At 32.9% G+C, this 12,704-nt stretch overlaps 2 protein-coding genes across 4 annotated transcripts; one reads left to right on the top strand and one right to left on the bottom strand.

Annotated features, from left to right (window-relative positions):
• Positions 1 to 896: 896 nt before the first annotated feature.
• On the bottom strand, positions 897 to 10,983 carry LOC106068446 (calcium channel flower homolog). Its single transcript, XM_013227807.2, has 6 exons — positions 10,613 to 10,983; positions 9,305 to 9,465; positions 8,845 to 8,917; positions 8,626 to 8,751; positions 7,476 to 7,583; positions 897 to 1,401 (listed from the first exon to the last, which is right to left on the bottom strand). Exons 2-6 carry the CDS (start codon positions 9,444 to 9,446, stop codon positions 1,299 to 1,301), a joined length of 552 nt encoding a protein of 183 aa, XP_013083261.1. The 5' UTR covers positions 9,447 to 9,465; positions 10,613 to 10,983; the 3' UTR covers positions 897 to 1,298.
• LOC129928036 (uncharacterized) lies at positions 2,134 to 6,612 on the top strand. 3 transcript variants are annotated; one of them, XR_008779627.1, is made up of 4 exons: positions 2,134 to 3,449; positions 4,572 to 5,868; positions 5,987 to 6,051; positions 6,207 to 6,389. XR_008779627.1 is itself a non-coding variant. In XM_056039987.1 (4 exons), exons 2-4 carry the CDS (start codon positions 5,625 to 5,627, stop codon positions 6,360 to 6,362), a joined length of 465 nt encoding a protein of 154 aa, XP_055895962.1. In that variant the 5' UTR covers positions 2,142 to 3,002; positions 4,572 to 5,624; the 3' UTR covers positions 6,363 to 6,389. The 3 variants fall into 3 exon arrangements, 2 of the variants coding, with proteins under 2 accessions (XP_055895962.1, XP_055895963.1); XM_056039987.1 differs by having other exon boundaries at positions 2,142 to 3,002; XM_056039988.1 differs by lacking the exon at positions 2,134 to 3,449 and adding an exon at positions 6,396 to 6,612 and having other exon boundaries at positions 4,015 to 5,868; positions 6,207 to 6,288.
• Positions 10,984 to 12,704: the final 1,721 nt, after the last annotated feature.

The raw sequence follows: 12,704 nt of genomic DNA, 5'->3' as shown, positions 1-12,704 counted from the left end.
CAACAACAAAAAAAGAACTATATACATCAATAAACAATGTTACTATTTCCCATTACAAAATGTTACAATGACATCCCTTACAGACAGTAAGTATTTGTGCAGAGTCTTTCAAAATAAATTCCCCATATCATATATACTTTTACTTTTGCCACACTGAGGTGAACACAGAAGATATAAAAACATGAATATTGAGCTAAACACTTAGAGTAAAAGTTTACAAAACAAAATTATAAATTATGTAAATGTAATATTTACAAGTTCTACCATTGGCATTCCATTGCTATTACAATCTTCCACTGACCCAACCCCGCCCACCCAAATACTCTATGATAATCTAATATTGTGGGTACCTAGCTTAAGAGGGCATATGACAAGAAACAAAAAAAAAATGTAGTTTTATCCCAGTAGAAGTGTAAATTTGATCTTTACTGGTAAAATACATTTGATTAGAAAAAGTACAATTCTTGTCATGCAAAATAAAACTCTCCAACAAATTATTAAAAATTTTTGTTATGAATTTTACAAGTATTAATATTTAATCACAACACTAAAAAAAACCAACTAAATAATTTCATTTCTATCTCTCAACAGTCAGATGATGTAGTGCTCTACGAATGAAGGCCAACTATATTCATTATTCACAAGTGATTGACTTAGTTGATTCAAATATGATCAATATCTCTAGAGCATTTATCTTAAGTATACACTTATCTGCACTAGATGCGTACAAAATGTAAGTCACTGATGGTCCTTCATAACCATATAAAATACTTCAGGCTCACATCCTTTTCTTCTTACTATTACTTTTGTATAGTGCGAGTTTGATGTCCTGTAGCATGCACAGTGCACTCTTATTCAATCTCTTTTGTTGTGGGGGGGGGGGGGGGGGGGGGGGAGGGGTATCTTGGAAAAGGTTTCTCTACTGCCATTGGGCACACGACAAACACTAATCTGAGCTAAAACCTCCTGGTCCACATGGGGATTCAAACTCAAGCCTCCTTGTAGTTAGTCAATCCATTTGGGATGCTCGCAAGTTGTTTTACTATAATACCCATACAAAAGTCATGAAAAAAAAGTGAAGCCTTATGTAATGTTCACCACCGAATAAAAAAGCTGGTAAAAAAATATTCTATAACTACTTGGGTCACGAATTACAACTTTTATGACTTGAGCTTGTGTCGGATACAACCTGAGACTCTCTACTTACTGATAATTTTGCACAGACAAAAAACTAACCAGACTCTACATGGATACAGAGATATAAGCCAATTGATTAGGTACTAATGAGATTCTATTCACTAAGGATTAGCTGGCATGGGTGTGACTTCATTCGTGATGAGTGTCTCATTCAGCTCAACATCGTCTCCCCTTGCTCTGGACATCATGGTCTCTCTGTCGGCCCTGTATTCAAGAAAAAAACAACAACTATGAAATAACTGATGTCAGAACATACAAACACCAAGGGTCATTAAACTAGATCTTTATCCTTTTCTACAGCAGTTTTCTGATTTGTAAATAAAGTATGCATAGACATAAAAACCATAATAGTTTACACATTTGAAAGCAGGACATGAATGCTATATAAAAGCAAAATTTTTTCATAGGAAAGGGTGAGTTTGACCAATGGAAAAGAAGACAGGAAAAAAAAAAATACACTGAAAATTCAGAGATTGAATGATAAAGAAGTTTGAAATTTTCAATATAGGATTTCAAATGACCCTGAATATATACAATACTAAAGAACATTGTTTGTTTGTTTTAAACGTTACATAGAGAAAATCTTTTAGCAACTAAGGAACTTAAATTTAGTGCCATTACAAGCAAGGCTACTGTAATTTGATCAACATATGCAACAAAATCAAGTTTGTACATTTTTGAAGACCTGTAGGTCAGGGAAGTACAATAACAAAGTACTATGGAAACTCTGAGTGACCAACAAAATATAAAAGTGTGATGATGACTAAATGATTTAATAGCTTGGAATCAAAGCTTAGAACATCAAGCTTACAGATACCATTACATGTTCTGCCTAGGAATCAAAACAGAACATCAAGGCTACAGATAACATTACATGTTCTGCATTGGAATCAAAGCTTAGAACAATGGTGCTGAGTTTGAATCCAGCCACTTATATATGAGTGTTTCTCCAGTACTGGTTACAACTAGGTGTTGGTTCACTAAAAAGTCCGTATTTCATAAGATTGTTATTCAAATGTGACAATTTGCATTACATTGCATTAAGAAATGGTTAATCTATAAATTTTGATATTTTGAGCTCATAAGGTGCTAGGGAAATATTGAAATTGTAAAAAATGTGTGAAATTACTACCCAAAATGGCAGCTTTTGATGTAACACGGAACACCATGGTATGATTGAATTAATATCGTACTAAAACCAAGGGGCATAAAACTTCCATCTTTGTTGGAATATGTTAACAAGATCCTCATATTTCAATGTCATTATTTAGTTTTTCTCAAGGTTATTAAAATATTGATTAAACACGGCCACAAAAAGGCGTTTGAGGCGCATCGCGATGTGTCCCACTTTATACGGAATTACAATCCTCTATGAATTGTAAACAAGAAATAAATAATATGCTCAACATTGCATTTCTGTTACAACAAGCATTAAAGATTTCTTTTAAAGTATTTTTTTTGTTAAAAGCTTTCTAAACATGCATAACGAGCTTAAAATAGGTCGAGGTGTCCCAGATGAAGCGCCTGTGCTGCGTGTGTTAAGAATGGGATTATTTTTCCCACAACACTACTTTTTATGAATGAGAGTTCTTTTGAGCATCACAGGTATTGTGTAGAACAAAAGAAGTGCCGTTTCCGCTGGAAATACTGGCGTAGTAATTAACAGGAGTACGTAAACAATAGCGTGTCCCACAATAAACCATTGATGCGCCTCAAGCGTCGACACGATCAATCGCCGGCAATCTTGCACAAAAACCTCATTTAATCTGTTTTTTGTGATCTTTTGTGAATCAACAACCCATCAGGTACGTAGATATTTCATTATTCTACTGAAATTTAAGCTTATTACAAATAAGTTTGATTGCAATATCCAAATCGAAGTGCTTTTTTTATTACGAGGTTACTAAATTTAACCATTCAATCATGACGTCACGTGAAGCGTCTTGAACACAATTTAGTCTTAAATCGTAAAGTTAATCAATTTTAAAGCCTGTTACTAAACAAAAAGTTTATATTTCTAAAACAATTATGTTGATGTAATAGTAGACGTGTGTAGCGATTTAAAATAATTAATTTGTTTTTATTTTGAGAAGTAAATTGGATTAGGCGTTGAGGCGCTCCTTGGGACCCCGTGCTGGTGTTTTCCATGCATAAATTATGGCGTCACATGTAGCGTCTAATGCGAGTTCAGGATTTGTTACGTTTTCTGTATTCATGGAAGTTTTAATTAAGATTAAATGATTTTAATATATGTAATAAACTATTTTCATAATTAATCATTTTAAATGAACATTTTTTGACATCTTTTATTTTATATTTTTTGTAATTTTACTTTACATCGTTTGGGGCGTTTCAGTGGACACTACTCCGTTTGTTTACAAATGCCATGGTGTCCTAGTTTGCGTCTGTTAAGTCCAAATAGATTTTAGTGATAGTTTGTTAAAGATTTTACAGTGTCAGATAATATTAGCTACATCTAAAAGAAATAAAGCGGTACTGTTTAAGAAATATTAAATAATTAAAATTTACTTATTACTGTAAATAAGATTTAGAACTATTAGATCTTTCGTTTGAGGCGCATCTCGGACACTTGTCTTTAAAACTTTAAAGAGCTTAACTCTAGATCTAGAAATCTAGACTGATTAGACCTCTAGACCTAAATCTAGATTTACTCTAGATCTAGATCTAATTATGTAATTCATTATCTAGATTTACTCTAGATCTAGACCTAGATCTAGATCTAATTATGTAATTCATAAATATTATAGCTAGATTTACTCTTGAGTCTTGATCTAGACCTAGAGTAGAGTAGAATAGTCTAGTCAGTCTAGATCTAATTCAATATCTAGATTTAGATCTAAACTAGATTATTAGATTAGAAATCATTAGATCTTTTATGAATCTAGACTAGTGACTCTAGACTAGATCATTTATGACTAGATTTAGAATCTAATTTTAGATTTAATAATATATTTTTCTTTAAATTGACCAGTATCTAGAAAAATATCTAGAGACTAGATCTATATTATAGACCTATTCTATATTAAAATGTAGATAGTATCTAAAACAAAGTTTGGTTTAACCTGCACTTAATTTCCATTGTATTGTTTATACAGTATATTCAATTATATTGTATTCAGTTCTTTCAGTCTACCACTGAATGATTATAACTTAAGTTAATATAATTAACAGTACTAGTCCTATACTATTGATTGAGTCTATCCCTATCAAGCAATTATGGGCATTACTAGACTAGATTTAAATAATGCACCAATATATAATATATTATATGTTTATGAAATTTATTAGTAGGCCTATATTATATATAATAGATCTATTTATTTAGATACTTATACATTTTTTATAAATTACAGATTTCAGTAATGGAGTATCTGTTAGAGTTTCAAGGCGTCTACAAGCCAAGAAAGACTCTAAATTTACAAGCATCAAAGCCTGAGTCTCTAACACGTGTTGCTGTTTTAGAGCAGAGAGAAAAGGAAAGGTTGAGAAAAGCTGCATACAGGGCCTAGTTAAGCCCACATGAAAAAGCTTGGATAAACAGAAAACGCAAAGAAAGAAAACAGCAAGCTAATAGTCCACTTAATGTCATCTCAGCAGAGGTTGGTGAATCACTAGGTACTGGATTCAGGACTCCAGTGGCAAAAAGAATGGCTGTTTCAAGGGCTTTGATGAAATTGCCTAGGTCACCCAAGAAATATGCTGCAGTTTTTGATGGTCTCACACAAATATGCTCCCCAAGAAAAAGTAAAAGCTGTCCATGACATACGCTTTCTGCGCCTACCTGAGAGAAGAAAGCTCATCCTTCTAAACAACATTAAAGAAAGTATCAAAACCTAACTACACTCCACCAGCAAAAAAAAAGTCAAATGTCTAGTGCTCATAGACAAGTACTCTGCAGTATCCTTAGTAAGTACAACAAACTCAGAGGTTGTGCTACTCATTTCTAACATTTGGTCAAGAAGTTTTATGTCCAAGTGCAAATCAGAACAAATTGCAAGAAAAAAAATGACGTGATTGCATTGCACAAAATGCCTTGGAAACAATATTCATTTTTTACAGTAGAGGGAACTGATCCCTCTCAATCATCTGTTAGTGCTCAAACAGGAAAACGTTTCATGCAAAAGCTACTTAACATAAGATGCAGTCTTGCTTATGTGAGTTGTGTTTGAAGATTTTTCTTTATATAGAGGGCATTAATAAATTTCTGATCAAAAAAGGACACAGAGCTGACATTAATAAATCCAGCTTCATCACTTGACTTAACTCTATGCCCAAGAACTAATGCCAATTGTTTTCATAAGCTGCAGTGCATTGAAAGATCATGTAGCAACTGTGGTGTGGATTTAATTAACAAGTATTGAGCCTTTAAAAAATTGCACAGATGAATTAGCAGAGTGGAGTATAGTATGTGGTCAAAGATGACGGATGAGTATGTTCAGAGTGATGGTACACTGCAAAAGGTATCAAAGTGGCGACCAGTAAATAAAGAAGGATCTTTTAATGACCTAGTGAGAGGTATTACACCTAACACTATTGCTTACAGAAATAGAAGCTGTTTCTGCTATCCATACAGAAATTCATATGGCAGTCAGTGCCTGCATGATGAAATATGTGGCTCTTGGAAGGTGTTCAAACTTCAGAAACAAAATGGTAAGTACTTGTATTTATTTATTTTTAAATAGCACTTTACAATTATCTGAGAAAAAAACATTATTCATTTTAAAATTACGTAATTGATTTCTAAATGAAATTGTTTCTTTTTCTTCAGTAGTGCAATCTCAGTCAAATCTTGAAGACTCTTTGGATGTCAGTCCCATATGCTCAAATTCAAAGGTAAAGAGATTTTACATATAAACATTTTAAACATTTTCATTGAATCTTATGTTACCTGTATTGTATAAGTTGTTTTTTAATAATATACCTTGCTAAATAATTTTAGACTCATTTTAGAAATTAACTATTTTAGCCTCATGTTGTTGTTTTTTCAGGCCCAAACAATTTTCTTCACTCATCAAAAGTACATTGTAAATAGCTGTGTGATTGTCAAGTATGGGGAAATATTCTATCCAGGTATAATTTTTTGCACTGTGTACCTTTTAATTTCAATAAACAAGTTCAAAGTATGTTTTAGATTGAAGTATTAACTTTTCAACATTGCTGGTAATTTTTTCTAACAGGAGTTGTGATAGAAGCCCTGGATGATCAGCGCAGAAATAATTTTTTAAAAAGGCACAGAAATTAAAGAAATATATAAATATATATCCAGAAGTGCAGGACATACAGTTAGTGTATGCAGACATGATTGTTACTGAAGTGATGTTGATACCAATGGCAATAGTTTGAGAGTGGAATGTTTTGATTTCTGAATTTGTCAAATAAAATTTGTGTACAGTTTTATGTGTTTTCTTTTCTTTCTTTTTTTTTTCAAATCTTTTTCTGTGTGTTAAAACTAACAAAAGATATAAAATATATATTTGTCAATAATTAAAAATAATAATGATCATTCACTTGTGCACAGATAAGACAAAAATATAAACTTATAAACATTATTTTAAAAAATGGTGTCCCATGAAGCACCCGCGACATTTTGTGAAATTAAAGCAGCATTTTTACAAATGGGTACTTTATGACTAGAATAGTGAACTTAATAACAAGTCTAATGGATCACTTTAGTGCAAAAATAAAATAATTTCTATATTCTCACAGAATATCTTTTAAAAAAACTTTAACTTGTAGTGTCACAGGTGCTACGGTGTCCCAAATTTTGAATTGAGCTCAAATCCACTTTTTCTATGCAAAAGCATAAATTTCAGTATCTAAAGACTAATATCAATAAAGACAGTTATATTATGCTAAAATACAATGAATTTATCAATTGGTAGTTGTTAAATTATCAAGTGGTGTCCCGGTGATGCACCTGTGACGCAAAAGGGGGTACCCCTTGAATAGACACTGCTGTCAAAATCTACATCTTGCAATTCATTTTCTATTGATAAATTCTTAAAGTGAACTGGTTGAAGAAGTGAATACAGTTGAAATGAAACCAAAAACTTCAACTTTAATTTTTAGCATAATGTGACACTTTTTGGCACCAGTACTGGAGAAACACTCATATGCACAAACTTATTTGCATTTTGCTTTAAACATGCTTAAAGAATTATTCAATTATTTTATATTTGTTGTGACTGGCAATTAGACTTTATTGACTGTAACTGTGTACTCTGCTAAACAATCTGAATGAAGTGAAACAGACTTACTTTTTTCCCAGTGCAATCAGACCATAGATGACTCCTGAGGCTACCAGCAGTGCTCCTCCACACATTGTGGTCACAGAGAAACACATTATGGGAGGAATGAAGGCTGGTCTGTTCAACAGAGACAACAAAAAAACAACAAGAAAATGAAAATGTTATATCAAAAATCAGAAATGCACAAAGTCAAAGGTAAATTTTAACTCTTTTTCTCCTTAACTATTTTCCATATTCAGATAGAGTTATTCATTTTGATCTTAAGTATTTCACTACCCTGTTCTGATTAAACTTTAATAATTTTTTTTCTTGTTATCAGAAAATGTTATATTTGGTATAGAATTTAGAATTTGGTATAGCATGCCCTTTTTAGATAATACAAATGGATATTTATACAACCAAAATAAATGTTTATTTTGGATAATGGAATTTTAAAATAAAAACTTAACCAATATGGAAAAGTCAATTTAGAACTAAATTTAGACTAAATCAAGGCAATATTTTAAGACCCAAATTGTACTAAAAGTATTTTTTTAAAATAGTTATTCATATTTTAACAAAACATATCGCCAAGACCAACTGAAACACTGACCAGAAAACATGTTTCCTTCAAAATTGAAATGTATAACACCCTAGCTCAGACAACCTGCAAGGATGCCAGGGGATGGTTTGAAACCAGAACCATCGTGATAACATCAGGATGACAAATAACATGACCAGGCAGCCACACAAAAAAAATAAAAATATATCAGCCAATGGTCAAAGCTCTCCATAAGTAATTTTCTAATCCCTCAATCCCAAAGAGAATTTAAAAAAAAAAAAAGTTATATGAACCATAAAATCATCCCTGATTTTGGGCTTCTCCTTTTAGTTTATCTCTGAAAGTATTTTTGTAAAGATAAGAAAGATCAGGAATGAAAGTTACAGTCTATGAGTCACAGGTCAACATACAGCAGAAACTTAACTCACACGAGTCTTCAAATAGCAGAATTTTATTTAAAAAGAAAAACTTACTTTAAAATTCTTAAACATAACTGTAAATCAACATTTTTTTAATAAACAAAAATTTAAAAATCTAATCATTCCCCCAGAAAGAATTATGAATATTGCGTTAAAATGTGAGTAGCCAAAGTTTTAAAAAACAAAAACAACTACTTACAATGAATATGCTATGGCTTTTTGCCAGTATGACCTTCTCTGACTAAATCTACTGATGGGTTGAATGAATTCAAGAAACTGACAGCAACAAGGTGCCTCTAGAAGTATTATTCCAAAACCAAGCAACCTGAAAAGTGACACACAATGAACTCAAAATTGTGCCAAGAAGATTAATGACAAGCAAATATTCAGACAATGTAAAACCAAGTTGACAACTTACATGAGCAGGATGCCGGCCACTAAACAGATTGGTGTAAATGTTATTATACGAAAAAGCCCAGTGATCATGGCAGCTGTTGATGAGAAAAAAGTAAGATTCGATTGTCATATATACATTGATAAGAAAGATAGTCACAGAAGAAAGTGTCATAATGAGATATTTGATTCTTGCTCGAATGTGATTTTATTGAGTCCTTGTAACCATAAACAAATTTCCAATAAGGATCAACAATGCACTCTTTGTCTTAGAAAAGAAAAAGAAGACACTGAAAATAAGAATACTAAATATCATTAACTTGAAGTTTAATTAATACAAACACAAAATGAACAGAAATGTAGATCTATTTATTTAAAACTAAAACCAACAACTAGAATCTTCCTCTACAAACTTAAATAGATACATGGCGGCCGGCCTGATAATGAGAATACTTTTAAATTTACAAATTTTTCATAACACCTACTTATGCCTGCGACTATGCAACATGTTGTTGCCAGGATTTTACACCACCATGTGACTCCATCATCTTTTTTCTGAGCAGCTGAAACAGAATTTCCCTGAGCTGCCATTCCTGATAAGTTTTGAGCACTTGTAGCTTGTCCCATGTTTCAACTTGTAATATAACTGTTGAAAAAAATTTTTAATGCTTAATTTATTTGTATATAATAAAGATACAAGATGAAAAAAAATTTGTCTCCAATTTCTAATGAAAAGCTAGCTGAATTTAATAAAATAATTAAAACTTGGAAATCTAAATATTTTTTTATTCTGAAGAAGCCTCAAATGTAAGAAAATTTGAAAAAAATGTAAATAACTTATAACTTTAGAGTGTACATATGGCAGTTACAAGGTTCGCTGGCCAGACAAGATCTTGAATGAGGAACTGCGGCAAAGAAAAAAGCCGGAGCCCAATAATGTAAGATATCCTTCAGAGATATTGGAGATGTTTAGGTCACACCCCTTGCAAGCCTGCATACAACATTACAGGACAAGTTATCTGGAACACCTAAGGAAAGAGAAAGGTCCAGGAATACACAGCGCCATGATTCGAAAACAGATCCCTGGCATTTGTACAAGATGTGGGGACAGTTGAGAGACTCACCTAGAACCGAGTCACCTGGAGGAAGCTGGTGGGTGGACTATGCCTACGCGGCCCTGTATAGGTGGTCCCATCTGAGACACTTTTAGCAAGAACAATAAGAATGTTGTTTGTGTCTTTTGTTAATTGAATGAATAATATGCTAATGAACATTTAGAAAAAAATGTATTATTTATAAAAAGCTGTGTATTGTAGTTAAATCTAGTGACTAGTAATAACTTTAAATAACTAGTTAGAAATTAGTAGTGAGAGTTGGTGACTGAAGAAATCTGTATATATGTTTTTTTTACTAATAAAAGTTAAGACTACTTTGTAAAAATTACTTCTTTGTTGATTGTTCAAGAATAAAATTGAAGGACTCAATCATAAATCATTTTAAAAAGAACTTGCCATCAAAATGCCATCTGATAAGTCTGATTGATTTGATGTCATATACTCTGATTCTGATATATATACTAGATCTATTCTATATTAGTAAATATTACTATGAGTATAGACTATACTATCTATAATCTATAGCTAAAGTTAAGTCTATAGTTATAGTTATAGACATTATAGTGATATAATTATAATAATTTCAGCTTTGTACATTTTTTATGCCCAAAAATAAGGGAATTAAATATTATTTATTTATATATAGAGAGTCTGTCTAGATTAGCTCTTGAGACTTACTCTAGCTTTGATTCTTGGTGGTTGTTTAAGACAAAAAAAAAAAAGCATTTAGTATTTAGGCTTAGCTTAGGGCGGTTAGGCTCGACTCAGCTCAGAGTCAAACACAAACGACTCTGTCATCTGTACATCCGCATCGTCACCAGCAAATTACTTGGATTTAGCCATATTTCATTTAGATCTAGATAGTTAGTTTTAAAACTATTATCTTTAGTCTATTTCTTTATCCTCGTTTAAGTGCCGTGTCTTCAAAGTAAGATTTCACAATTCGAAACGAAGAAATCAACAAAATTTAGAAATCTATGTTTAGGTATAGACTTCAGAATCAATGCAAATAGAGACTTCGCCTATTCGAGGTTTTAGGACGTGGCAGATTGTATCAGTTAGTAGCAGTTAGAAATATTGTTGTTTTTTTAAACTAGACAGACCTATATAATCTAAATCTAGGGGGTTTCCTCAGAGTTTCCTGTATGCTTATGATTTAATAACACATAATTGTAGGCCTATGCATTTAAAGACCTGCTACAACATTGTTTATTATCTTCAAACCATTTGATTAAACAGAGTTGGTTTTGCTATTCTGGGTGGGTGGGGGTGGGGTTGTAGCGTAAGTGAACTATGATATAACCTACAAGTCTATCCGGGTCAAGTGTGCTGTTGTCACAGAGAGATATTAACATTAACATAGGCCTACTCTAGAGATTAATTAATAATAATGATAATAATAACGGAGACTGTGTTTTTCAAAATAGACACAGAAGACTATCCTTTTTTATTTCCGTCAAATCCTTTTGCTTTCGCACAAAACATAAACAACAAACAATGACGTAATATCTTATAATATTAACACATCCTACCTTTTGAAGCTATTATCACATCCATCCTTTTATTTAAAGTTCTTAAGACTGATATTTACAAGGAATTTTGACAACTCGACCACTTCTGGTTGTCTTGACCGGCACAACAAGTTCTCTAGACGTTGGTCTATAACTGTTTCGTTTGTTCGCTGTTCATTGTCTTCATCGGTATCATAGTACCTAGAGATGTCTTCTTCGTAGCTCTTGTTCAAAAAGCGTTGATTTCTTTTGTAGGTTTTTCCTTCATTTGTCTTTATGATGTAAGATCTGGTGATGAATGTTTTTTAACAACAACTGCTTTCTGCCATGTTTGTCTTAGACGAACTCTCACTTTCTCTCCGACAGAGTAATCTTTAGGTAGTCTTGCTTTTGCATCGTATTTCACTTTGCTTTTCATATGTCGTTCTTTGAGTAGGCGGCCTAATGTCTCTTCATTTTCAGCTACCGATGGTTTCAATAGTTTGGGATCTGTTGGAATGACGTCCCTGAGTCTTCTACTCATCAGCAGTTGTGATGGTGAATACGGCAGTTCACTTATCGGAGTATTTCTATACTCGAGCATAGCGAGATATGGATCTTTCCCACTTTTGTATGCTTTGTTTGTTTTACATGTTTCGGATGTTCCTTCAGAGTTGAAGATAATTACTTCCTAGTCCAAACCTCCCGCAGGACGACGGAGGATGGGAGCGGGCAGTATTTGAACCCTGGACCATCGATAAATCAGAACGACAGTCCAGCGCGCAAACCGCACGACCAGGCAGCCATCCTGAATATCTGCTTTACGATACCAACATACACCTCACATTGACCATTTGATTGAGGGTACCTGGGGCTTGATGTGGTTATCTTAAAACCCCATTCAAAAGCAAACTCTCTATATTGATAGCTGGTGAATGGTATATTGTCGCTCACTATTTCTTCTGGTATGCCATATCTAGCAAAAATACCTTTGAGTGCCCTGATGACACATTCTGCTGTTTTGTTCTCCAGTCGTTTTATATCAGGGTATTTGGAGAAATAGTCTACAACTAGCAAGTAGTCATTGTTTCGCCATTCAAACAAATCTGTCGCAACCTTTTTCCATGGTCTGTCTGGTACAGCAAGAGGTAGCAATTTTTCCTTCATATTATTTCTTTTGAACGTTGCACATGTTGCGCACTTCATTATTGTCGAAAAAATATCTTTAGACAATCCTGGCCAAAACACACTCTGTCTTGCCTTCAATCTGGTTTTCTCAA

Source organism: Biomphalaria glabrata, chromosome 9 (genome assembly GCF_947242115.1).
Source record: "Biomphalaria glabrata chromosome 9, xgBioGlab47.1, whole genome shotgun sequence".
NCBI lineage: Eukaryota > Metazoa > Mollusca > Gastropoda > Planorbidae > Biomphalaria > Biomphalaria glabrata.
This window is presented reverse-complemented; position numbering and strand designations above follow the sequence as displayed.

What these genes read in the sequence shown, in the direction of transcription:
- LOC129928036 (XM_056039987.1), top strand. Translation starts at nt 5,625, where the DNA reads ATGTGGTCAAAGATGACGGATGAGTATGTTCAGAGTGATGGTACACTG. An exon ending in CAAACTTCAGAAACAAAATG is followed by an intron (nt 5,869 to 5,986) that starts GTAAGTACTTGT and finishes CTTTTTCTTCAG; the next exon opens with TAGTGCAATCTCAGTCAAAT. An exon ending in CCATATGCTCAAATTCAAAG is followed by an intron (nt 6,052 to 6,206) that starts GTAAAGAGATTT and finishes TTGTTTTTTCAG; the next exon opens with GCCCAAACAATTTTCTTCAC.
- LOC106068446 (XM_013227807.2), bottom strand. Translation starts at nt 9,446, where the DNA reads ATGGGACAAGCTACAAGTGCTCAAAACTTATCAGGAATGGCAGCTCAG. An exon ending in AAAGCCATAGCATATTCATT is followed by an intron (nt 7,584 to 8,625) that starts GTAAGTAGTTGT and finishes TCTGTTGAACAG; the next exon opens with ACCAGCCTTCATTCCTCCCA. An exon ending in CTGATTGCACTGGGAAAAAA is followed by an intron (nt 1,402 to 7,475) that starts GTAAGTCTGTTT and finishes TCTTGAATACAG; the next exon opens with GGCCGACAGAGAGACCATGA.